Here is a 25,910-nt window from a genome sequence, read left to right as displayed (position 1 = left end):
GATCTGTGTTGTGCGTATCAGAAGAAGACTTTAACCGTCACTGTATTTCTTACCAGGAAACACTAGAAATATGCACCAAGAATATATGAGGAACAAGCATAGCATGTTGTAAATGTAACTATGTGCAAAGACAATAAAGCCACAGCCTTTTAGGACTTTCAGGGCTTTATAAAATAAAAGAAAAAAAGAAAGCAGGTATTGTGTACCTATCTCTGTGCAGATACAACTATGCAGCATTTACGATAGTAAATAAAGTGTGGTATCCGGATCCATTATGATACTTGCAATAATAAAATATAAAAAACGATAAATGCTAACAGAGCAAATGACAAAAGCAGCATCTCCGATGTCATCAAAAAAACAAATTGCAGCCACATAAGCTAAACCCAGTTTACTCTTACTCTTTAATTAATTTAGCTCCAGCATCGGTATACCACTTATGGGTCAGAGCAATTTTTCCAATTCTGCTAAGGGTTTATGCATATCATATTTTTTGCAGGACAAGCAAGGCTTTCTTTTGGTGATACAGTCTTGCAAAAATGTATTTTTTTTTTCAATTTTGTGCATTTTTTAATTGCAGTACAAAAGAATTAAACACTTCAAAGAAGCTATTCAAGCGCAGATCGTGTTTGAATAGCTTTTTCCTGGCTTCTCTAGCCATTGAATGACAGCTGAGGAGCCGGAAGTAATGCAATCAGCGTCTCGCTTCCGGCTTCATTCAGCGTGGGGGAGATCAGAGAAGGGATGATTGCTGGTCTCTCACCCCGCTTCCCACCAGACACTCATGTTGCTGGTCCTGGGCCCACAGGAGGGGCAGCGGAGACGGAGACCGGGACCAGTGTCACTTAGGGCTTCATTTAGCAGGGGAGGATAATCAGAGAACAGACATTTACTGATCTCTCTTTCAGCTACCCGCCGACACCCGCAATGCTGGTCCAGGGCCCGCAGGAGGGGCAGCAGGACCCGGGAAGCACGACGGGGGGGGGGGCAGGGGCAGAGTGCTCTGCTTACAACTGCACAATTTGGGTCTGAAGTCCTGTAGGACTGTGGTAAAATCCTCAACCAAGAGAGACCTAAGGGGCCACAAGGTGGTGAAGACACTCGCTTAGCAATTTAATTGCACTGAGGGGAAAGCTACAGTAGAACTAGCTTCCTACCAGACCAGTTCCAAAACTTCCTGTTTTTGCAGCCTCAGCCCATATTTTCTGGCTAATCTGCCCAGGTCCTGGCAGTTTATATGCCATAACATTTTGCCTGCTCTCTCTTCATATGCGGCTCTATGAACAAAACAAAAACCTCACCCAGTAATAAGGAAATTACTAAAAACCCAGTTATAATTTTTGTTTGCTGTAAACATTAGAAAGTTCCTATTCAGATATGGATTTGTTATCTGGAATATTAATCATATTTCGGCAAAGTGAGAACATGTTATCGCCTCCTCAGGTCCTGCATGGGCCAAGGTTGTTATGCTATAATTACTGCGAAAACATCATTTCCATGGCTTTAGCTTCCAAACTGCTTTACTAGGGTTAGTAGATGCATTAATCACAGCTAAATATGAATATGCTTTTTTTTTTCTCTGCTGATATTTTATCCTGGAAAGTTTAAAACCCTGTAATGGAAAGAAGCAGCTGTCTCTTCAATTCACAAAGACCTAACTCAGACAGAGCTCAACCATAATACCAGACCACATATGTGCATGGCTAATGTTCCAAAAAAAAATTCCAGACATTCAGATTTTTGCCACTAAAGTTGAGTTGAAAATATTAAAAACCGCTGTCTTTAGCCAACTTTCAATTTTTTATTTTACATAAGATACTTGAGGACAATGATTGGCTCATTTCCTGGACTGATAGCTCTATGTAAAATGTGGTAACCACAGTACTTAACTGGCAATTATAAATGACTGTTTTAATGGATTAGAGGTGTAAACTGGTTTCTATAAAATTACTGCACATAGCTTTACACTGCTTTATGTTTATAGGTAAACATTTTTTTGTAATCCCAAAAACAGGAATCTGACATTTGTGACATCCTTTAGGAAGCAGGAAAACATCTAATGAGAGACTATTCAGTACATTGCAATACAAATTAAGATTCATACATCAAAATTGCAAACATTTGCAAGCGTTGTGCTGAACAGGAGCACAGTTTTAGTCTGACAACTGTTTATTTACTCTGCAGAAAAGTGAAAAGACCAATAATGCTTAATTGCCCTTTGCAACCAATCAAAAATTACCTTCAACCAATGCAGTTCAATCCATTTAAAGAAAGTGGACTTTGGACTAGCTGATGTAAATTACTATTGTTTTGCCCCATTTTATCATTAAATATAGTCTGAAGCTGAGTGATATTCGAGACAATTATGGAAATGAATATCGAAATTGGGATTTCCTGGGATTTGTCCAGCCCTGATGTAGGTTTTTAAATTTCCAAACCATTCTACAAGGTTATATTAGGAATTAATAAATCAGATTATGGAACTATCAAGTCACAAAAAAAAAAAGTATGGGAGGCATTGCAAATAAACAAAACCAGTGTTTAAATTCAGTTTATATATAGATATACATTGGGATGGAGATCTTACCTTTCTCGCACAAAGTCTGCCAATTCTTTGACTGACAGCTGCCCATGTTTCATGTTGTGGTACAAGACAGCAAACCCAGCGTTCTTATCACCCTGAAAAATAATGGAGAATGAATCCATTAAACCCGACATGGAAATCACACTCATGTTAGAACAAGAATTGGCACCAGTCTACAAGACAAGCACTCAGTCAGTCATCACATAGCCTCGTAAAAAAAGATGCTGAAAGTGTCTTAAGGTAAGATGCTGAAAAGTGTAGCATCACAACTGTGACTCAGGATTTCCAGAGAAAGAGATGCGAGATACAGAAACAGAGATAAAGGCAGAAAGGCAGGGAAAGGTCACACAGAAAAAAAACAAACAGAAATCAGGAGCAGAACGGCAAACCGAGACACAAAGGAAAAAACAAAATGACTATTTGAATAATATGTACTGTACATCCATTATCACAATCTGCCTGGCTCCTTACAGGGGAAGTAGGAAAGAGAGGGAGAGCAAGCCGTGGTATGATCTTATAAGACAGTGTGAATCACAGATGTGCAAGCCTGCATAGGACACCTGCAAACGCAGACAATATGCAAGGATGTCAGATGACAGAGCTGGCCTCTGGCTGGTGACAAAGCCAGCCTGTGTGCAGCTAAATGGCACAGAAGGAGCCTGTGTGCTGGGCTGAGGCGGCAGTACTAGTTGCCAAGGGAAACCAGTCGCCCATAGTTACTAGATCATCTCTCTGAATGCCAACAAGGCCACAGCAGACGCCCACATTTCCCCAAAATAACCCGTTTAAACTCAACAGCCGTTTACACAGCATTTACAGAGGAAATAAAAACAATTTTTATCGATTCATTTTAGAAGCAGCATCGGACATTTTCACCAACCACTTCTTTTATTATGAACCATTAGAACTTGTCCAGTATATGCAGCTTGTGCATTTAAAATCATTCAATGAACGAACATGAGAGTCAAATTGACCTTACACGACCATAGACCTCAGCAGGAAATCAACTGAATTTCATCACAAACAATATTACTGTAGTTACAATTGTGACTTTATTAGATTTATTAGATACAGATCAGTAGAGATTGTAAAACAGGCATATTAAAACACGGCTCTGCCCATCTCTTTTTATTAACATCTAACCCAGCATAATAAACCGGAAAGTTAATAGGACACAAAGCTAAATACTGAAAGCTGCATTACAATAAAGAAGTTAAATAAAATCCACCCTGTCCAAACAGAATATCATGGATTATTCTGATCCATGTATTTCATGCAGGTTAGTAGAGTAGGCTAAAACTAGATGAAGCAGATAAAGCATTGCTGCTTATGTAAATATGTTCTTTGCCTAGGAGATCAGAGATATTGATAGACCTCACTTTTTATTCCTATTGTTTCACACATTTTATTTCCCTGCTAAAGTCCCATATACCCTTACTTTGCACAGCATTGTGCAGAAGGTGTTGGTGCTATTTAAAATCAACATGACTGCTAGTCAATGGTGTCAAAGAAGCAGCTAACGTCATTAAAAGGATACAACTACGGCCCAGTGTGGGGGCTGAAACATGTAAGCATTTGTTTGTTTGCTGCTGTTATGCCTTTTAACAAATAAAGTACTGGATGGACGGATCCCCTTGCGAGTGCCGTTTTTTTACCTATTGCTCAGTGAAGGCTCTGGCGGAAGCTTTACCAGGCACTGAGGTTTAAGCAGCGGGATTGGAGACAAGATAGTAGAGCTGCTCAATGTGTCTAAACTGCTAACGTCATTAAAAGGTTGGCTAATTTGTGCATGGGCATTAACACCTGCATTAACAATATACATTTATAAACAGCAAATTAGAACAAAAAGTCTCCCTAAAGGGGGAGAAATAACAGAAGGGATAGGAGAGTACTATCACATAGTCTGTGAATATGAGCACTAAAATACAAAAATGACCATGTCTTATCACACACAAATCTCACATAATCATTGCAAGAAAATGGTCCCTGGTAATCAAAAATCCTAAAAAGGTATACAGTATGTAATTGCAAAACCCCTAAAATCTCATATAGGCGTTTACATGTCATTTCAAAATCATTTTTAAATAGTCTTGAATATTTAGCTTGCATTAAAATAATACCTGGTGATCCTGCCATATAGGTCCTTGCTCAGATACCTCATGTTACAGGGTGACAACACTCTGTCCCCGTCTCAATTCTGCTCCTACATTGTTACCCGGTCACACAGCCTGCCACAGGAGACTAAAAGTGGTTGTCATCTTATGCAGGCACAGGCACTATCAGGAAACCTATCCTGAGAAATGCCATGTGGCCATCACTGGACTGCATGCAGAAAGTGGCTGCAATGAGGCTGCCGAAGAGTAGCAGCACTGAGATGAAACAAAGAATGAGGAAAAAAAAAAAAAGTACAAAATATTTTATTTAAAATATGTCAATTGTTTATTATTATTACTTTAAAATCGCTTCTATCCATATACTCCCTAATTAACATGTTAGAAAGCAAACACTGAGGCAACTACAATAGGACAATTTTTGTATTATCATAAGGGCTGGATATACACTATTTGTGTTCCATTCAGCACACGTTGATGCAAGCTAAATGCACTTGAGTTGATGTCCACTGACATCCATATTGTTAACCCATTGGCTTGCATTCATGTGCATTTGCTTTTTATGTGTGTATAGATGTGTTTGGGTTGTTTTTTGTTTTATTAGCAGCAGGAGTCTAAATACATAATTTTTCTTAAGGAACAACTTTGAGAAAATTAAAAACTTAACACTTGCAGTGGTACTGCAAGTGGTACTCATTTTTCTTTAGGGGCTCAAACACAGCTGTATTACTCACCTAATACTCACCAGTGGTTGGGGCTCAACTCTCTCCCCCTCCATTCCAGCTATCCAGTGTCCCCCAGCGTCCATGGACCTGCATAAGACGTGATGTCAGCAGTCCTTAGACCACTGAAGCCCAGGGAAGAATCAGCTGTGGGGGCCAGTCTAGCAACTTGGAGGGAGCCAGCAAAACTGTGTGACTCAAATAAACCTGCTTTACTTACCTGAGCCTCAGACAAAATGAGCACTTAACCCTTGCTTCCGATTAATCGAACTTAATAATCGGCTAACTAATCGATTTTGAAAATAATCGTTAGCTGCAGCTCTACAGTGCAGCGATAGCCCCACTGCAAGGATACGTTTATTTTTTCCCAGAATTCCTCTAACATGTGTGGGAGCGCATTTCGACGTATTGCGCAGATTTTAAACACAGCATGTTACATAGTAATCCAGAGCACACCAGCATAACTAAGCCTATTAAAAACAATGCACTTTAACTTGTTACTTCAATGGACCTGGTTAGCATCAAACATGATATCTATATAGGCTCTCAAACCCAGTGCACAGTTTCATATACAAAAGAAGCATGTCTTTTTTAATATCAATAGTTTTCATAAACAATTTATAACTGCTGAGAAAAAGCACTAATTTCATGCCGGCAAATAAAAACATGTTTACAAAAATCTATATAGACTATTGCAAATTTCACATATACTTAATAAAGTCTCCTGGCCAACATGTAGAATATAGGTATTCTGTATGTAGTTGTCAAAGTGATAATCTTTGCACAAACCTGTAAACAAACCATGGGCTACCATAGGACAAAATAAATGATCAATTGTAACTGGAAAACCTTAAAAAACAAAATCAAGAACATAGTCAAATGTATTTTAAAATTCCTATCCCTTCTAAGACAGAAAAGCTAAACAGTAACACTAAATCTAAATAATGCAAATTACAGAGCAAAATTAAACTAGGTAGAACAAGTGACTATTATGCCCTGTACAAGGGTTAAGTATGCAGCATTCGGACAGATGAAGTAAGGAGATTGGTGTAGGAGGGTTCTGGAATTAAGTTCTGTGCATTGATATCATTAAGTTCCGGAGACATCTGGATACACAGGAAGTAGGAAATCAAATTAGCAATGGTCTGGTGTTCTATGTAAAAGAATGGGAGCAATGATAAGTGAATAGTGTAAAAGAACTTACACTGAAAGGAAAGCGTAAGATTGGTGCCGCAGCAATACTGCCGAAAATGTACACTGATACACAGTGTTAGGTTAACCATTTAACATCACATGCATGTGTCTAAAACAGAACACAACAGTGCAGGGTAATCATACAGCATCCTGAAAACCCCAAAAGAGTGAGTACATACCACATTGTAATCTGGCTAAAGAAACAAAAACAAAAGAATAGAATCCAGGCATCAGATCAAGGAGGATTGTTTTCATCCAGAAAAGGGCTACATTCACATCCAAGAAAAGCCATTATTGATCAACAGTGATAAATGAATTACAACAGACCTCATGTAAAAAAGTTGACTTTGAAAGTAAACCTGTCATAAGGGAAATGCATATGATTGCATTGCTGTCCTCCTCCAAAAAAAAAACTCATTGTCTGGCTGTTATGCTGACCTTCTGATTTGAATACTTTTGGAGCCACAGACTGGGTCAGTGTCCCACAGTATTGAAGCAAGAAGGTCAGTATAACAACCACGCAGGTAGCGTTTTCAGTAGGAAAGGTCAAGAATTGCAGAATCTTCTCTTATAGCTACTTTTCTTTAAAGCAGAACTCCAGCCAAACATTTTATTAACCCTTGTAGTGGGGCTACCCCCACGCTGCAAGGGTTGATTGCCTGTTTCTGTCTAGGTTTCAAAAAAAAAAAAAAAAGTTATGCTCATCCGATCCTCACAACCGGATGCTGCATGGATGGTTATATCCCTCGAGGTCCTCACGTCCCATACACAGTGTATAGAATATGATGACTCGGGTACCTTAGGCCGCTGCAGTGGAGGGGAAGCGGGGGCGGCAGGCACCGGTGTATCAGCCAGCCAGCTCGAAGGATCTGGTGAGTGTAACTTTTTTTTTCTTTTTAAGCTAGACAAAAACAAGCCGTTAACCCTCGCAGTCTGCGCCACTGCACAAGTTAATGAAATGTGCCTGGAGTTCTGCTTAAAAGCATAATTCCATTAAAAAAAAAAAAACATTAAAATGAAAAAAAAAAATTAATCTAAAAAAAAATAAAAAATAAAAAGCATTAAAAAACAGGTATTAGGCCTCCTTCACGCAGCAGGGCGGTACAGAAACGTGCAGCGTGCACGGCTGTTTCGGGCCAATCCCAGCACAGACAGGTGCTGCGTGTGATTGCACGCAGCAGCCTGTTCTTCCCTATGGGAGGACGCGGCCGTACGCTGTCGTACTATCACTCGAGCTGCACATCCGCATCTGTCCATACTCGGACGCACACAGGATGGATACGGCCTGTATGGCCCCACTCTATGCTGTGTGAATGAGGCCTTAGGGTAAACGATAAAACAAAACAGAATGACAGTACAGAATTATAGCATCACATAAGCAGCAAAGTTGCAGGGCCATAATAAAACATTTACAGGTAAATGCTAGTAAAGTGTACAATGTTTTACATTTATCATCCATAAAACATGAAATAGTAGGGGAAATTCCACCAGACAGTATAAACAGTAGAACAAATTAGAAGAAAGCATGACACGACTTTACATTTATAAACCTAAGAGCTAGATTGTTTAGAGTTATAATTATATGGACTAATGTCTATATTCAACCTCAAATACTATGTAACTATGTAGGAGTCTCAAAGAGTTCAGATAGCAGTTTAGCGATACTTGGCATTTTCACAAGAACTACCAGGGTTGCAGCTGGGAGTGGGCGATAGCGCTCCACAACTGTCATGAAATCATTAGTCTGTATTGTTTAAGAAACTGTCACATGACTATAAACAAAAAGGAATCAGTAGTTTTATCTGGGAGTACTTGTACTTGGTCTGGAAAAAATGGTATTGGTGCATCTACTAACTTGTGAGTTTTTTTCTTGGAGCTGCAAAAGTATCTGTACTTGGACCAAGTACTGCACTTAGTATCCGAAGGTCAACACAATTTCTTTCAGTAAAAAGGAGGGTGGAAAGAAGCGCTGCAACCCTGGGATGTTGTGGGGATAGTATAAATAACAACTTTAAAATCAATACTGGACTGAAAACTCACTGTTTAGGTGGACAAGATGAGGTCTTGCAGATCAGGAGAAAAGGCTGTATGGATCGCTCAGCAGTGTCTCGGGCCGATCAGTGTGGATGTAGTGAACGGGCCAAATCGTCCACCCTCCTTTTTACATGTGTCTGCAGGGTCCCTCCCCCTGAACGAGAAGCTGGCTCACCCCATTCTTTAATTAATCTTTTAATTTTTTAACTTTTGTTTTTGTTTTAAAATTGTTTAGCATTAAAATGTATTTTAAACAGATCCATTCCTCTTGCCACATTGCATAACAGTTGTGCGCTCGCCATTTTTACCGTTTTTATCTTACAATTTCTTTCAGTGAAGCCATCAACTAGGAAGAGCATGTTTTGAAGAATTTGGAAGTAAGCAAGCTTTTTAGCGGCTTCTAATTTTTTTTGCATAATTATTTTGTGAAACAATTATGAAACTGCAATCATAGTGGGTGGCCAACTATAAATCCAGCATGATAAGATGGTGTTTTTATTGGCCAATATACAAAGGTGCTCCATCTTGGTTAGCTGGGAGGTGCTACCAGATAAGGGAGAGGCATTATCGAGGACCTATGACTGGATAAAGACGTTTACAATTAGTGAGTTTTTGCAAAAAAGCACATTATTAATGTCAAAGAAACTGGATTTGAGGGAGAGGCTATAGTAAATGTTCTGAGTCTGGCATTCAGGATAAGCAGTAAGACATTGTTCACAGGAAGGTGATTTTATGAGAAAAAGCAGCTTTTGATGCAACAATCATCTGCGATCCACAGATATCCTACCCCTCACTGTACTACTTTTCCACCACTAGATGGATTTAGTGTTTTGGGTTAAATTACAGAATCAGTCAACCCTCCTTCTCTGAGCCCAAGCGGTCATAGACCCTCTACCACCCTATGTTTTGACAGTGAGGCTATGTTTACACCATGTCCGGACCAGAGTGAGAGCAGATCTGCAAACACAGTGCATTTTTGCCACGTACTGGTGGGGTTTTTTTGCTTAAAATGGGCTTTTAGGTACAGTCCAGTTTGCATGCATTTTTGATGCAATTCCATGTGTTCCAGTGCATTCCGGAAAAGAAAAAAAAAAAAGAGACAAGCAGTAGTTTTTTTGTCTGGACTGGAACAGATTGCGATGGGGTGAACTGAGCCCAGAAATACCATAGGGATACGTTGGGATGCTTTTTTGGTCTGGGAATAAAGTGTTCTACTCTGGACATGGGCTGGACATGGTGTGAACAAGCCATGAAGGAGTAGCAGCACAATGATTGATAAACCTATCTGCTCTCCCCTCCTATTAGCATGCTTATTGTCAGCACATGAATCGATAGATTTCTTGTAGGTTTTCCGGGGATAGTGGAATTGTGTAGAGAAGTTGTCAGTATGATACATTTTTGTAATATTTCCTTAACTATTTCTCAGAAGGGTCTTAACCAGTTGACATCCGCGGTGTTAAACCCCCTTCCCATCCAGGCCATTTTTCAGTATTCAGCGCTGCGGTACTTTGACTGACATTTATTCCGTCATGCAGCGCTGTACTGAAATGAATTTTATACCCTTTTTTGGGGACAGATAGAGCTTTCTTTTGGTGGTATTTATTCACCACTGGGGGTTTTATTTTTTTACTATATTAAGGAAAAATTACCGAATTTTATTAAAAAAAACAGTTTCCCCTATATTAAATGATAAAACATTTATTATTACCCAATTTTTTGGTAAAATATAAAAGACGGGGTCACGTCGGGTAAAAAGACACTAAACATGTCAAGCCTTAAAATTGCGTGCGCGCGCGAAACCTCAAAAAACGATAATACCCAAAATTGGCCCTAGGCGACGCTTTAAAAGCCGTTACCGCTCATCAGTTTAGTGTTATCAGTGATTGATGGCCCTAAAATGATTGCTCTCACTCCGACGTTCGCGGCGATATGTAACATGTGTAGCGCGATTGTAATTTTTGCGCGCTGGGGCACCGGACGCGTATTTACGTTTATAGGCGCGTAAAAGTGGGGGTTGGGGAGTTAAACATTTTGGGGGGGGGGTTTTCCCCCTTTTTTTATATGTGACTTTTATTTTATTTTACTTTTTTATATGTTACTTTTATTTTTTTATATTTATTTTTTTGCACTTATTGTTATTGCTATTATATGGGGGGATATGGGAAGGGGTTTGGGTGCCGCGAACGAGCACATATAGGCGATCGGCGGTCTATGGACCCGCTGATCGCCTATATGTCAAACACCCGGTAACGGGTGTGTTTAATGGTCGGGTCTTTTCTGCCTGTGCGTGCCCGCTAGGGGGCGCGCGCGAGCAGAAAATAATTGCCGTCTGGAGACGGCAACCCGCAAATGCAGCAGTGCCGCCCGTCCGTTTTTTTACTGCGGACGGCAAGAGGTTAATATGGCGCAGGATCAGAACAGGTGAAGGAGCAAGCCCTTATGAGCTTGGCATCTCCAACACTGTCTGTAACAGTTGGGTAGTCCTGTATCATCTTAATAGGATTTTGCAATTGGCTTGTATTCCTGACCTTGTTCCACAGAGAAGGTCAAGTTTGGATCACTCTCCCTTGCATGTAGGGGATAGTGTGGCACGTGTTTGGCTGAGAGAGATGGGAGTATAAAATGGACAGGGAATGTCTGAGGGGCACGACATCCACACAAGCTTTCCAAAGTGGTTAAAGGTCAGGAGGAAGTCAAAGATGGTATGTCTCAGCAAGGGATATATTTCGCTATCACAACAATCGGAGTCAGAATAGGTAATATAGTAGAGATAAAGTTGTAAGGCATTCCAGAGGTCTAGGCTGAAGGGGCCTTCAGCCTGGACATCTCCTTTTGAGACCATAGTCCTAAAAGAAAATGGGATGCATGATATCTTTTTCTTAAGGATAGCAGACTGCGGAACAGGCCATCAAGAAAGCCACAATAGGCACCATGGCTCTGTAGAGCACATGAAATGCAACAGTAACACAAATAATCACAGGTCATCCCCTGAATTTGCAAGTGTTGATTTAACACAAGTGAGAAACAAGAACTCAATTCACCAGATGTGTTAACATGTATTTTTACCAAAAATATGGCAGCTTTTCCCATGCAGAAAATTAGTAGGGCCTGGTACTTCTAAGCCTAGGGTGAACTCTGGGCTACCAAAAGGCAGGTGAGGTGTTGTGCTTCCTGAATGCCTGAGCATTTTAATGGAAGGAGATTTTAATGGAAGGTCCTATATTGGGGTGGGCCTTCAGTAGCTAAGGGATCTGGGATGGACACCATGGTAGCCTTGGTAAAGGAAAGATGGAGATTGATTGTTAAAGTATGATCCATTGCTTGAGGTGACCATGTCTGCAATCTAGCAGTCTAACTAAGTGGCAAGCTGAGTGGTATATAGTTATGTCTAGTAGGGCCAGGCCCATGTGAGATTTTCGTAGGCATAGGAGTTGGCGCTCAAGTCTCAGTCACTACTGGACCCAAACAAAGTGAATGAAAAGTGAATGAACAAAAGATTTTTACCCGTTTAAAGTATGAAGGAGGGATGTTAATAAGTAGGGAAAGAATTAGGTAAATGGATTTGGGCAGGATTGACATCTTGATAGTGTTAAATCGATCCAGATATTTTATAGCCAAATTTATAATTGTTTCTTAGTTGCTGCGTTAGTGGGAAGGTATCACAATGGCCATGGCCTCAGATTTCTTTTTTTACTAGTTTTAAATTATTTTAGGAGATCGGGTAGTGAGATTCCAGGGTAAGTAAGGGAGAAGAGCAGAACCTGCATAGGCAGATATTTTATATTGTCTACCACCAATCGCCAGGCCTTGAATGGTAGAGTTGTCCCTTTTCTTACACAGGAACGTTTCCATTGAGGGTTCAAAAAGGACCGGAGATAATGGAGAGCCTTGGCACATGACAATGTTAGCAAATATACAAATTACTTAACAAGTTTATTTGAGGGATTTAGTCTTACAAACTTTTACTACATGAATTGAGACCTTCTACCAGATAACATCCCCCTTGCTGATAACTCTTCTGAAAATATTAGTTCCTAGCCAGTCATTCCAGTTTGGTGCTTTCAATACTCTAAGTCAGCGGCCTGGAAAAATAATGCAGATCAAAACGTTCTGAGTTTCCTGATCTGCTTGCTTGTTCTGGTTAGAAAAAACTTAGAAAGTATTGGAGACAAGCAAACAACTAGCATTTCCAGAAGAGGATAATAGCGGTTCTATTGCTGCTCTGGTTATCGCTCGAAAGTTTGAATATTTCCTCACTTTTAGTACATCAGATAATGGACAATTAAAGAATGGATCTTCCCACCTGGCAAACAGACAGCATTAAAAGAATGACAGGAGTTCTAACCACTCACCACTTTATCCAAAACTAAAAGTTTCTGTTTTAGATACACTTTAACTTAATACTATACAGAACAGCTTTATACATTTAAAAAAACAACTGCTAATGTGTTTTAAATGTACACATATCCTTTAATGAACAATGTAAACACCTTTAAAAAAAGAATAAACAGGATTTTCCTTTAATTTATGTTTAGGAGTAAGGAAAAAACGTCTGCAAATATTTTTGCAATCGGGCAAATATACAATTTAGAATATAAATATGTGCCGATATACCTCTGAGCTGCATGACCTAATAGAAGAATATCTGGATTTACACCCCCCTTCCAAGTAGAGACAATGCCCTCATATACAAATTATATGATGCAATACATTTTATTGGACTTCCAAACCTTATTGTGGAGCTCATGTTCTCCTTACACTTTCTAGTCTATAAAGACATTTTTATTAGCGAGTCTGGTTAGATGTGGCTCTGGATCTAGAGTCATCAGATTTTTGATGTTGTAATGGATCAGAGGTCACTCTGGTGAAACATAGTAAATAGTTTTTTTCTGAATGACAGATACCCATCACCCACTGTGGAACCTTGGGTAAATACTCAAAGTATACTGTAGAGGTTGTGAGTGTTTTGTTTTTGGGACTCCTTTGTCTTTTGTACTTTCTTGGTAGCACATACAAGATCACCCAGTATTAAATGTTTGCCATCTTCATTGTTTCCACTAAAGAATCCTTATTTCACAGATAAAGTATCCGTTTTTAAACTTCTACATTCCCAATAATAAATAAATAAAACTGGATGCTCCATTATGACAATCAACAGCTGAGGTAGACAAGCTAACCTTTGCAGTACTTTGGAATAACAAAAAAAGATTTGACACGTAACAAACTAACCACCTGAGAATTCCCAGTTCTTCCTGCTATGGCCAACTTTCTATGTACCACAATGTCACAGTTGTAGCAAAACGATGGATTCCCCATACATACATATTTAGAAACTCACATTCCTAATTATTGCCCCAATTAACTACTAAACCCAATAGGAGTATGAAACAGTTGCCGTTACTCCACACAATCCTGTCTATAATAGGACAGTTTCTTACCAATGTTACACCCACCAAATGAATAGCACTAGAGCAGCGGTTCTCAACCTTTGCCAGGGGTCGCCCGGGAGTCTCCCGCTATTAGGGGGACCTGAAGTTCTTCATTAGGTCCTCTTCTAGTGATTGACAGCAGCATAGGACGGGTGCAATAGCTTGTTTGCTATTGGCTTTTGCAAAGTGAAATAGCCAATAGGAATCTAGCTATGCATTCCTAAGCTGTTTTTTTTTTTTTTATTCTGACGGCGTACAGCGGGCTTTAATCAGCTGCCTGAGACCTTAGCATCTCCAGCTCCAGTAATAAGGGGGGCAAGTACACATCGCCACTTCCTTACATTGTTTTACCTAACTGATGACATTGATTCCACTTAAAAGGACTAGTAAACGTAAATCAAAACCTGGCTTCACATAAAACAACAGCTAATAATAACATTCTCAAGCCTGTGAATGATGCAGTTCGTGTACAGAAAATGATATTGCTGACATTTTCATATAGTTGCTGTCATGTGAGGCTGAAGGAGGCTTAAAAGGTGACAACCTCTTTTTTTTGTAGAAGGTAACTAGATAGGAAGTCAGCTATGTTGGAAAATGTTGATAAAGGTAGTAGCGTCAGATATCACTTTGATTAAAGCACAACAACTTTTCTAAAGGAGTCCAATTAACCTGCGTTCACTTAAATCATTAACAAGGAAATTAAAAAAAGAATTTCAGCACATGACTGGCTGCTGGAAGCAAATTAAACACAGTGGGCGAAGTGAAGAACATTTTAGTAAATCGCCTCTTCTAGGTTGATTTACTCAATGACTGTTCATCTACAGCAGTGGTTCTCAACCTGTGGGTCGCTGTTTGATTTATGCTGTGCTAGGTGAGAGTCCTTCTCAGCCCTCTCCTAGCGCAGCAGTGTCAGTTCTCCCGCCACGCCGCCAGATTTCGCTGCAGCAGCCGCATCATCCCTAAATTTTACCGTTGGGGGTCACCACAACTTGACAAATGTTACCAAGGGGTCCCGGCCCTAGAAAGGTTGAGAACCACTGCACTAGAGGTTTTCAACCATTATTTTGCAAAGCTGGTACTAAAATAATTGCATTTGACATATTTTCCTACACTAAGGGGTCTATTTATAACTAATTGAAAGAGCCATTTGCCTTATTAATTTATCCTAACGTTCATTCTGTATGAGTAAAAGGCAAAAATTAACATTCTTGGATATCTTTTTTTTGGGTCAAATGTAATGTAATACTGCATTAATGGCCACTAGATAGGGCTGAGGAGCATAAGAAATACTAATTTTGTATGCTTCTAAGCTCGATTTAGTGGCCAAAATGGAGTATCACATTACATACAATCAACCTGAAAAGAAAATACATTGAACAGCATTCGTTTTTTCATCTATTTGAACACTCAAACACTTGTAGGGTGAATGGCTCTGCCAATTGTTTATAAATAGATCCCTAAATAAAGGAACCATTTGACAGCATAATAAACAGTCAAACATTATGAGAATACCCCTTTAAAACCCCCAATGGAAATCCCATCAGCAGCAAGACGCATTTTATTTTGTCAGAAATAATGCTGTTAAACCTAGATAAAGGTGCTCTGGAGATGTTTAACAGGGATTACAAGTCGACAGGGATAGACAGTCTACAACGAAAGACCTACAAAATTACAAAGAACTGAATCAGCACCTCTGTGATTGGGTCACAACACAACACTAAGGTGAATATTTATAAAGCAGTGAATGTGAAAGTCCTAAACACTCCCAACAGGTGCATCTTTCTGGAGTATGTGTTTAAAAATTTCAGGGACTGATTCACCTGCAGTGATTGTCCAATGGATGCCACAATAATTGCTTTATGAAAGTGCCCCTAAAGCTGGCCATATACCTTACAACCATCGCACGACTTTCATTGTGCGATGGTTGTAAGATAATTAAAATCTTGTACGATCTGCCCATCTTGGACAGGCAGATCGTACTTGCGATCATCGCAAGCCCGCCCCGCTGAGGGGAGGGCTTCCGATGACTACAATGCTGAGCGGGCAAGTGTGCGCTTGCGCAAACCGGCCCGTTTCGGCATTTGTCTTCCGAGCACGCCACTAACCCGCCGAAAATCTTACAATTTGACAGGTTTTCCAGCGTGCTCGGAAGACAAAAAACGTGCGACCGTACAGTAGAAACGGTCACACGCCCTCCATATACCTACAGATTATCGTACGATCACGGGATCACCTTAAGTCATGAGTTTTAAAAAGCTGTGCCTGTACGGAAGGACAATGCCCAAAGACACACAACCCTTCAACCCATTTCCTATAAATATATGAGAGAGGATGGGAAAGAGCACATAGTTATGAGCAGCAATCTCAAGCAATTAGGTCTAATGACAGCATTGCGTGATCCTATGATAGCATGGTAATATGAGGCTATTTCAGAGGACAAAGTGAACATACCTTTCAATTATGACAACATTGCTAAACAAATTTGCAAATAACTTCAAAGAAATTCCATAGTCCCCGTCACTTGCCAGATTTTCGGGAATGTAGTTTAAAAAGTAGATTTCCACCTCCTTTATCCCTCATAGAACTAGATGATTTTATTCAATAAAAGGAGCACACAGTTTAGGATTTATGTGACATATTTCACAAAGCATTTCAGCTGTTCTGGAGGCACAGGCAGGCCCTTCAGATAACATATAATGTGATTCTATTATTCTGACTCCCAACCATAGAAGTTAAATGGTTCCTTATATCTTTAGAAATTAAAATATACCCTCCCTACCCATCGTAGACAAATGATAAAATGAGACAAAAACCTGCTGTAAGTATTTGGAGCTTCTACATTAATGATATGCTGTAAACACCACGATTATTGAAATGTTTAAAAGAAAAAAAGAAACAGCTTGCCTCCCTCCCTCGCATGGCTCACCCCTACCAGTTTCAACACTTGTAAGAAGATTGCTTAGGCGTTTGAGGGTGGTATATAAATAACAGACATACGTCCCTGAGAAAGCGTATGGAGAGAATACATATTTATATTTGTATGTAAACTGCATAAAATACAAACCGAAAAATAGGAGATGAAAAACGAGAAAGACCTCAAATAACTTTAACTTCAGCAATATTTTCATTTACTTGGCTGGCACATCTAAAAATTATGTTTTCTCATTATCTAACTAGCTTGGATACATAACCAGGAAGGACATTTCACAAGTTATGGAGCTTCTTGGGAAAATCCACTAAGGCTCCATTCACCCCTAGGTGTATTGTCGGAGCTGATTCAGCGCAACAAAACGCTCCACCCAAGGAATACCATTCATTTCTATGGCACCCATTCACACCTGTGAGTTGTTACTAGCAGAAACACGCCTGTCACTTGAAATAGTGCATGAGCTACTTTGGGGCAGATTTCAGTGTGTTTGGTCCCATAGACTGATTTTTTTTTTTGCGCATGTTTTGCCCATTCAGAGGAAGGTGACAGAACCTGCTTACAAAAACGGGCAACTTACTATACGCGTGCAAAACCAACACAAAAAACTGGATATTCAAGGTAATTCCTCTAAAAAGACCTACATTATTTTTAAAACCATCCCCGACACTAAAACATGCACAAAAATATACATATGCTTTATTCCAAATTATTTCTAAAACAGAACTGCTGCCTGCAGATTATTGCTATTGGTATAGTTAGATACTTGATAAGATAAGGAAAGCCATAAAAGCTGTAGTGTATAAAACATTTCACACAAAGCAAAAAACACAGTATGATATTATTATTATTACATAGTATTTATATAGCGCCAACAGTTTGCGCAGCGCTTTACAATTTGAGGAAGACATTACAATCACAATACAATTCAAGACAAGATGGTAAGGAGGGCACTGCTCCTGGGGACTTACAATCTAAAAATGATAGAAACAAGAATAATACATAAAGATAAAGCTTTAGAGCAGGACAGGACAAATCCTGGCCGCCAGGTCACCTTGGCGACAAAGTGCAATCTGGCGACCTGGTCATTGAAGTCTCTAGTTGCAGTTTTGCAGACTGCAATTTCATCAGTCACCATTTACCAGTGTCTGGAAGAAAAAAGGCCAATGATTAAACGCATGCAGTGCCTCTGTGTTTGTTTATGCGTGTCTCTGTGAGAGATAGTATCTTTGCAGAGCCTCAGTACATGTCTGTGTTCTGGCAGCCCTAGTGTGCATCTGTGTGTGCCAGGTAGCCTAACCTCTTGTTGGTGAACATGGATCAATGAGGTGCATAGCTATAAATGTCTGAACACAAGGCAATTGTTACTATGTGTTACGTGTATGTGGGCACAGATGACACTATGCATTATGCATCAGTAACGTTTGTGCACCTGGGGACATTCATCATCAGTTACACGTGTACACAGGAGACACTATGCATCAGTTACTTGTGTGTGCACCTATGGACACTATACATCAGTTACATGTGTATATGCACACAGGGGACACTATGCATCAGCTACATGTGTGTGAGCGCAGGGGACACTAAGCATCGGTTACGTGTGAGTGCCTGCAGAGGACACTATGCATTAAATTACATACCTGTGTGGGAGAGCATATGGATCTGTAATGTGTGTGTCACAGTATGCATAACGAAGGTGTGAATGTGTATTTTATTCTTAAGTAAATTGTGTGTAAATGTCCAAAAGAACAGGACAATGGGGACCTTGATTTATCTGGGTCTTTTACTGTTATATTTAACCACACAATTTATGAGGTGATTGTAAAATGTATGTAAATATATCAGTTAAAACACATGGAAATATTGATTGCCATGGCGACCGGCTTTTTTTTTTTTACTGGGTCCCAATTTTTTTAGCAGGCTACAGCTCAGTGAAATTTGTCCAGCCCTGCTTTAGAAAGGGAAGATAGTTTTCATAATGCAACGATACAACATCTATTCTTACCCAAAAATGGTCCCCAAAATATGACATCTTGTATCCTAGTGACTGAGGTAAACAAGGAGATTCCACGTTTAGAGCAGGTCAGTCAGCAGTCACAGCCCTGAAAGGACAAGAGAATGAACTAATGACAACAGGAGAACTGCATGGGTATTCATATACTAGAGAAAGGAGGGGGAGACAGGAAGAGAGGAAAAATGAGAACATCATTTCAGAATAGGCCGAATAGATATAAATTAAGCAGAGTAACAAAGTTAGTCGTGGCAGAACAAGGGGAGACAGTGGTTTGCTGCTTACAATCTGCCAGTTATTACCAGGTAGATACTGAAATTTCAAATACAGAGAACTAAAAACCTTGCCTAGAAGTAGTAAACAGTAGGTAAACAAGAAGGCAAATTAACATTGCCGTGCAATTTCTAATAATGCCTTTCTAGTAATAAAACATAAGAAAGAAATGTACATTCTGCAGAAAAAGGAAGAGCACATATTCAGTTACGAGGGGGAGTATGCATTCATTTGCCAAAAATTAGTTATTTCTGCTAGTACTGCATTTATTCACCACTTACTCAACACAGCACTAGTTCTACCTTACTCTTTCTATATTTGTGCCTTTCCCTTTGCCAGGGTTTAAAATTAGAAATGGAAAAAGACAACAGAAAAGTGACTGCAGCAGGCGCTGCACAAGTCTGTGTGACGAAAGTAAGGCATGGGAACAGAAACATGCAAGCATTGAAAAGGTTAGGACAGACAGAGGACAGGAAAACAAATACTAACCTGGAAGTCGGTTCAGCAAAAAGATGTTGAAGCTTAGCAACACATGTCCAGATTATGGGGGATAACAGGCAGTTGAAGACACTGATTTTCACATACCAAACAGTAGCGAACACAAGACAGGTGCATGTTTTAGGACAGCAGAGCAGCAGTAAGTGAACAGGAAATGGGTTAGGTGACAGATTACAAAAACAAAGTAACCTAAAAGTTCTCAAACGCCACTAACACATTTAACTAAAGGGGAAGTGAAACTATGATGACTATTTAGCCCACACAGAATTTTTATTTTTGTTAAAGGGGTTTTCCAATTAAAATGGAAAATACCTTTGTAACTGAAGCACCCCTATACAATAACACATAGGAAGGCAGCCCCTAACTAAACCTTACACCAGAATCGGTTTCAGTTCTGGAACCTGCTGGTTCAGGGGAAAGAGTATAAAAAGACAGATCATTCAACCATATTTTAATGGCACCATTGCATTGCAATGTGCAGACTTAATTTGACGAATGTTTCGAGAAAGAGGGAGAGCTATTTGAATTTCATGCAGTAGACCATTTTTCTATAACAGAATAGGAATAATTAGGTAGGAGAGAGAATGCTGATCTTAAATTATTTTGATATATTCATTTACAGGGTTATTCACAAAAGAGTGAAGAGTTTGGAGAAGACAGAAGTGAACAATCTAGGACAACATAGTTGAACTGGAAATATTCTCCAATTCAGCTTACTTTCCAGTTCAGCTGTGTTGTTCTAGATTGGTCACTTCTCCTGTCTTCTCCAAACTCTTCACCCTTTTGTAAATAACCCTGCAAGCCTCCTACTAACATTGTTCTCAATGATGTCTTCCAATAATGATCAATATCTGGTTAGCCAGGACAGTAGATGCCATACAACAATTACAAAACCTTTCCATATATGCTGTCATAATGCTCCTTTTGTACCTACTCCTGGAGCACATGTTCCTTCAAATGGAAAATTAAAGAAGTCAACTCTGATTTTGCCATATCAGGTTATGACAGGGGTGGACAAATTATTATGGAATTCAGAAACCAGCAGGATTTTTTTTTTTTAGCAACCAGCTCCATTGACAGCAACTAGAGCTGTAACCAGCTGTAACGTTTAAGGAACATTGGCTACCTGGCTCCTGGGATTTGTCTGGCCCTAGGTTAGGACTTCACAAGAGTAATTTAAATAAAAGGATATCATTTTTAATGTACCAGCCTCATGACAAATGTAAAAAATATTTGCTATTTCACAAGCTTTTAATCCCGTATATTATGTGGCTTCTGTTACTGCTCTATCATGCTAGACATCTATATGCCTTCCTTGGACCCTAAACACATGGGCTTTTTATCATTCTAACTAGTTAAAGTAGTATTAAAGGAGAACTATGGGGTCAGGGCTTTTCCCCATAGTTCTCATTAGGGTAACGGGAGGACACAAACTAGCGTCCTCCCGTCACCCTAAGCTCAGTATACCGCGAGCTACAGCTCGCGGTATACTGAGACATCGATGACGAGATACGTCCAGCTGCGTGAGTGACAGCTGGCTCTGCCTATCTATATGGCAGAGGAGCCATAGGCTTCTTCTGCCATCATTCTGTTTGGAGGAGAGGAGGGGTGTGAAGGGGAAAGGTACCCTTCCAAGGGGCGAGGGGGAAGAGTGCTGCGGGGACCTACTTGAAAACAAGGAATTTAAAACTTTTAAAGAAAAAGACAAAGGTGGGCCTCCTTGTAGCAATTATTTTATTTTTTTAAAGAAAAAAAACAAACAGATATCTGTAAAGCACCAGCACATTTTGAAAAACCTTTGTATTTTTTTTACACTTATAAAATTTATTTTAAATTGTGTGGTGAAGTGGCAACCCAATATGCATAATAGTCACATCCCAGAGACTAGTCTCTCCACTTCAGCCTTTCTAAAGCCACCACACTATAACAATACGTTTTTGGTGCCTGCTTCACAGAGGGTTAATACCACTAGTAAAACACCACATATTTTTTCTAATTTCTAAATTTCAACTTTAAAAAAAAGGAAACATCCTTAAAGCTTACCTTTAGCCCCTTTCACTAAAAGTCCCAACAGCATGCAGCTTTGCATGCTGATATAAATGTATCTTACATTTATTGCAAACATTTTTTGGTTTTACTTACAATTACTTTTTCCATTTCCTAGTGGAGTGAGGCACTAGTGATGTAGCCCTGGCCTCACAGATGCATCCTGGCAAGGCTAAATCGCCTGTGCCTTTCTGGGAAATCTCATCTGTAAACTGTAAAATCTCACAAGATCTCGGGGGGCAAAAGCATTTTGCACTGTTACATGTTCCTGGAGCCAAATCCAGAGTTTCAGGAAGTAAAGAGAGATGGATTAATTTGTCCTTACTGTGAGTGACCACTGTGAGAAGAACAGGGAGGAAAAAAAAAAAAGGTATGCAAACAATAAAAAGGCTGCAATTATCTAGAAGTATCTGTCTAGAGATCGCCATTACTAAATATTTCCAAATGATCCATTGCTGTCATTTTTGAGACAACTGTGACATTACTCTAACCTTTAGTTTGATGAGCATACCAGAGTCTTGCACTGGTTGTCCTCTTGACTGGCTCATTTTAACTGAAAATCAATGGGACTTAAAATTAAAAAGAGTAATCCTATACAAAGTACAAGAATCCACTTAAAGTGACATTAAAGTCACCTCCCCCATGCTTTTTTAAATAAATTATTTATCCCCCATGCTGCTTTAAGGACTTACCTTAAATGATGCCTCTTGATCCAATCATCTTCTTTCCGCTAGTTTTCAGGAGTCCCTCCAGCGCTGGTGCCAGCCCCTGATCCAGTGCTCACTCCCATCTCTTCCTGTCACACGGTGTCTGTGCGCATGCATGCTACCGGGTCATCTTCTCCCAGCCGAAGATCTCTACTGCGCATGCACCCGCCTCATGATCCTTCATGGCCGCTCGAGAATCTTCAGATCTTTGTACAGGAGTGAGTGGCGTAGACAGAGGTAAGTAATAACCTGTTCGGTAACTTTTTAAAATGTGTTTATGTTTTTGCATATGTCTACTGCTTGCTAGCACTAGATATATGCAAACATAAAAAAGAGAAGGTTTAATTCCACTTTAAAAACCTTGCAAATAAATAACTTTTAGTATAATCAGAGTGTGGTAAAACATATCAATCCATCCCTTTTAAGCAAATTTTATAGCAAACTCACAGCGAGCAGTCAATAAAGTGTAGATTAGTCATTGCAGTGAATTACAGCAAAGGACAGAACAAACACACTCTCTCCTTTTGTAACTACATTGGACCCTGTTCTAAAGAAAGATAAAAAAGCCTGTAAAGTAAGCTTTCCTTATTAAAAAACGAAAGGAAATGCAAAGGCAGACACACCTAGCTTTAAAAGATAAATCGATTTAATCAGTTTACCTGCAACACTTTTAATGCTGCTGTGACTGCAAGTGACCGTTTAAAGCTGAACTCTGGTGAAAAGAAAAAAATAATATGTGCATTTTGTCTGAAAGTGCACTTATTCTTTAAAGTCAATGGGGATTTGTGGACCTATTTTTGACATACATTTCAAGCACACGTCAAAAGCAGGAAAATAACACCGATCTAACAAGACCTTAACTTTCTGAAATTGTCAATAGGGAACCTGTCAGGGTGGTTAAGGCTTCTGTCTTGCACTAGAGGTTTTTAATGCCCGACTCCTAGAAATGGTGCAAGCTCTGGGACACAACACATCTCTACAGCATCATGAAAACTGCTCTATAACTAGCACTGCTTCCAAGAGATGGGTAATGGCAGTACCTAGCACTAGTTAAAGCATTAGCAGTGCAAAGGTACAATCATCCTGACATGTTCCTTTGAGGCCAGCTTAGCACCTTTGTGTTGTGATAACAAATTCCTTACCCTGTTACTGCAAAACAAAGCAATGAACAACGTGCAGCGCATTGCCCTGCCATTCATTTTGAGCAGCACCCCAATACACATATATGTTCCAACACAACACAATGCACAGATAAAACCATCTGTACATTCTGGTACAGTGCACTGCATCACAAAGTATGAGTCTGTCTTTAATGCATTGTGGTGCTTTGGCAGCCCATTCTAATCTAGTAGCATGTACTGCATACAGTATAGTACAGTCACCTAGTGTTGCAAATACTTTACTTTCCACTTTAATATAGTATGACATACATTTTGCAGCATGACAAACAGAAACCCTGTTCTTTCCCGTGCATATGATGCACAACTATGTACTGCAGTTTAGGGTGAAAGGGAAACTATATGGGCCCATTTACACTTGTGCATTGCCACACCTGATGCATGCACACAGGACAGTGTGAATCCAAGCTTAAGAATATGGTTGCAAAAAATGAATACAAGAATAAAAATATTCTTAAAAAATATCCTCGGTATATCATGGCTAATAGTATAACCGGCAGGGGGTGAACTGGATGGTGGCTAGAAATAGAGGTACAACCAGCAGAGAGCACAATGCCCCTTGAGCATATGGTTAGACAAATAAATAAATAAAGAGAAAAATGAATAAATAAAAATAAGAATACAGCCTCAATGAATCATTGCATATCGAATAAAACAAAAAATACACAATAAATAGCTTATGCCCTCACTGTGTCATTACAAAATCATTAAGAGGAACAATGGGGTAAGTGGTTTTCCCCATAGTTCTCTTTAAGGTCACGGGAGGACATAAACTAGCCTCCTGCCTTGACCCAACGCTCAGTATATCGCGAGCTACAGCTCACGGTATACTGAGACCGCCGCAGATGGGACGCATCCTGACAATACTGTCGAGATCCACCCAGCTGCGTGAGTGACAGCTGGCTCTTCCTATGTAGAGGCAGAGCCAGCTGTACCTGCCCCCTCCCCTGTCCGTTCCTCCACTCAGCGCTGGGAGATCGGAGGGGGGAAAGGGGGAATCCCTGCGGGGAGCCGTGACTGGCAGTCACTGCTCTCTGCAGGGAGATGATTGAGAAGTGAGCAAGCAACGGTATGTGTTCCCTCACTTCCCGATCTTTTGAGCCGACGTGTGACAGTTTCATTGTCACGCGTCGGCTTGAACTATGAGGATGAGTGATTTTCACTCACCTCATAGTTCTCCTTTAAACAATAAATACCACAATAATCACTAAACACAGTTAAGACTTATGCACACAACGTACCAAAACATTGAGTTCAGGTGCGATTGGAGCTCCTTTCTAAACGCACCTGGACTCATGTAATGCTTTTCTATGAATTAATGGAAACCAAGGTGTCCAGCAGCATCCAGGTCGGTTTACCCAAAATTTCTGTTTTCTGGATCCGACTAGCCCAGTTTATGCGACTACACGCATGTAAATGTGTGTCAATGTGTGTAAATGTGACCTAGCCCAGCACAGAAAAAAAGTGATCTGGGAAGAAAAAAAACTTGTTTCAGGGGTGTGGAATTATTTTTTTTTTAACTACTTGTCCAAGGACTAAAGCTGGGGCCTGATGTACTTGTCCCTCATGACAATCTACTCGTCCCGATACAAAAAAAATAACAAAACCATATTGAACCTTGCAAAGAAGTGCTTCTCATTGGTTAGTGCGGTCAGGTGACCATGCTGACCAACGAGTACAATTTACGAGCGAAATTTAAAATCCTCGGCGCAGGGCTACACTGGGCAGCAGTATGGGGTACAGATAGTACACCCGTAGCGGCGGCGGAGGAAAAGGACTGTTCGTCAAAAGGTAAGTATAGAGGGAGGGGGGAGATGGGGCCAGATTTGAGCAGGTAATTCAATTTTCCCAAGTTACTTAGAAAAGTAAACCTACCCTTTAATGCACAATTGTGTGTTAGAGAGCGCTGCTGCCCGGCTACCACAATACAGCACACATCTTGGCGGCATCGTCGAGATCACTTGTACAAAACGAGTGGTGGCTTCTCTGTTCTACATTTAGCCCTGCCTGCCTGAAGCAGGGCTAAATGTATAAAAAAATTAAATAAAAAACACCCGGTGCCCGCAACTGCATGTCCTGGGCATCGGGCGATTCAAATTCCACACCCCTGTGTTTATACTTACCAGATAACTTCTGTTGGGCTTAAACGCAGCCTGCTAGTGTGCATGAGGCCTAATAGAGCAGACGAGAGAAT

At 40.0% G+C, this 25,910-nt stretch overlaps 1 protein-coding gene across 2 annotated transcripts in view; it reads right to left on the bottom strand.

The window, feature by feature from the left end:
- LOC108790809 (F-BAR domain only protein 1-like) overlaps positions 1-25,910 on the bottom strand; it is a 129,128-nt gene that overhangs the window by 67,799 nt on the left and 35,419 nt on the right. For both annotated transcript variants that reach the window (XM_018561160.1, XM_018561161.1), the window contains exons 3-4: positions 19,009-19,105; positions 2,588-2,679 (exon numbers count right to left, since the gene is read on the bottom strand). In XM_018561160.1, the coding sequence (XP_018416662.1) occupies positions 2,588-2,679; positions 19,009-19,035 (119 nt within the window). In that variant the 5' untranslated portion in view covers positions 19,036-19,105. The remainder of the gene's footprint in view (positions 1-2,587; positions 2,680-19,008; positions 19,106-25,910) is intronic.

This window comes from Nanorana parkeri, unplaced genomic scaffold, assembly GCF_000935625.1.
Source record: "Nanorana parkeri isolate BGI_ZX_2015 unplaced genomic scaffold, ASM93562v1 scaffold504, whole genome shotgun sequence".
NCBI lineage: Eukaryota > Metazoa > Chordata > Amphibia > Anura > Dicroglossidae > Nanorana > Nanorana parkeri.
This window is presented reverse-complemented; position numbering and strand designations above follow the sequence as displayed.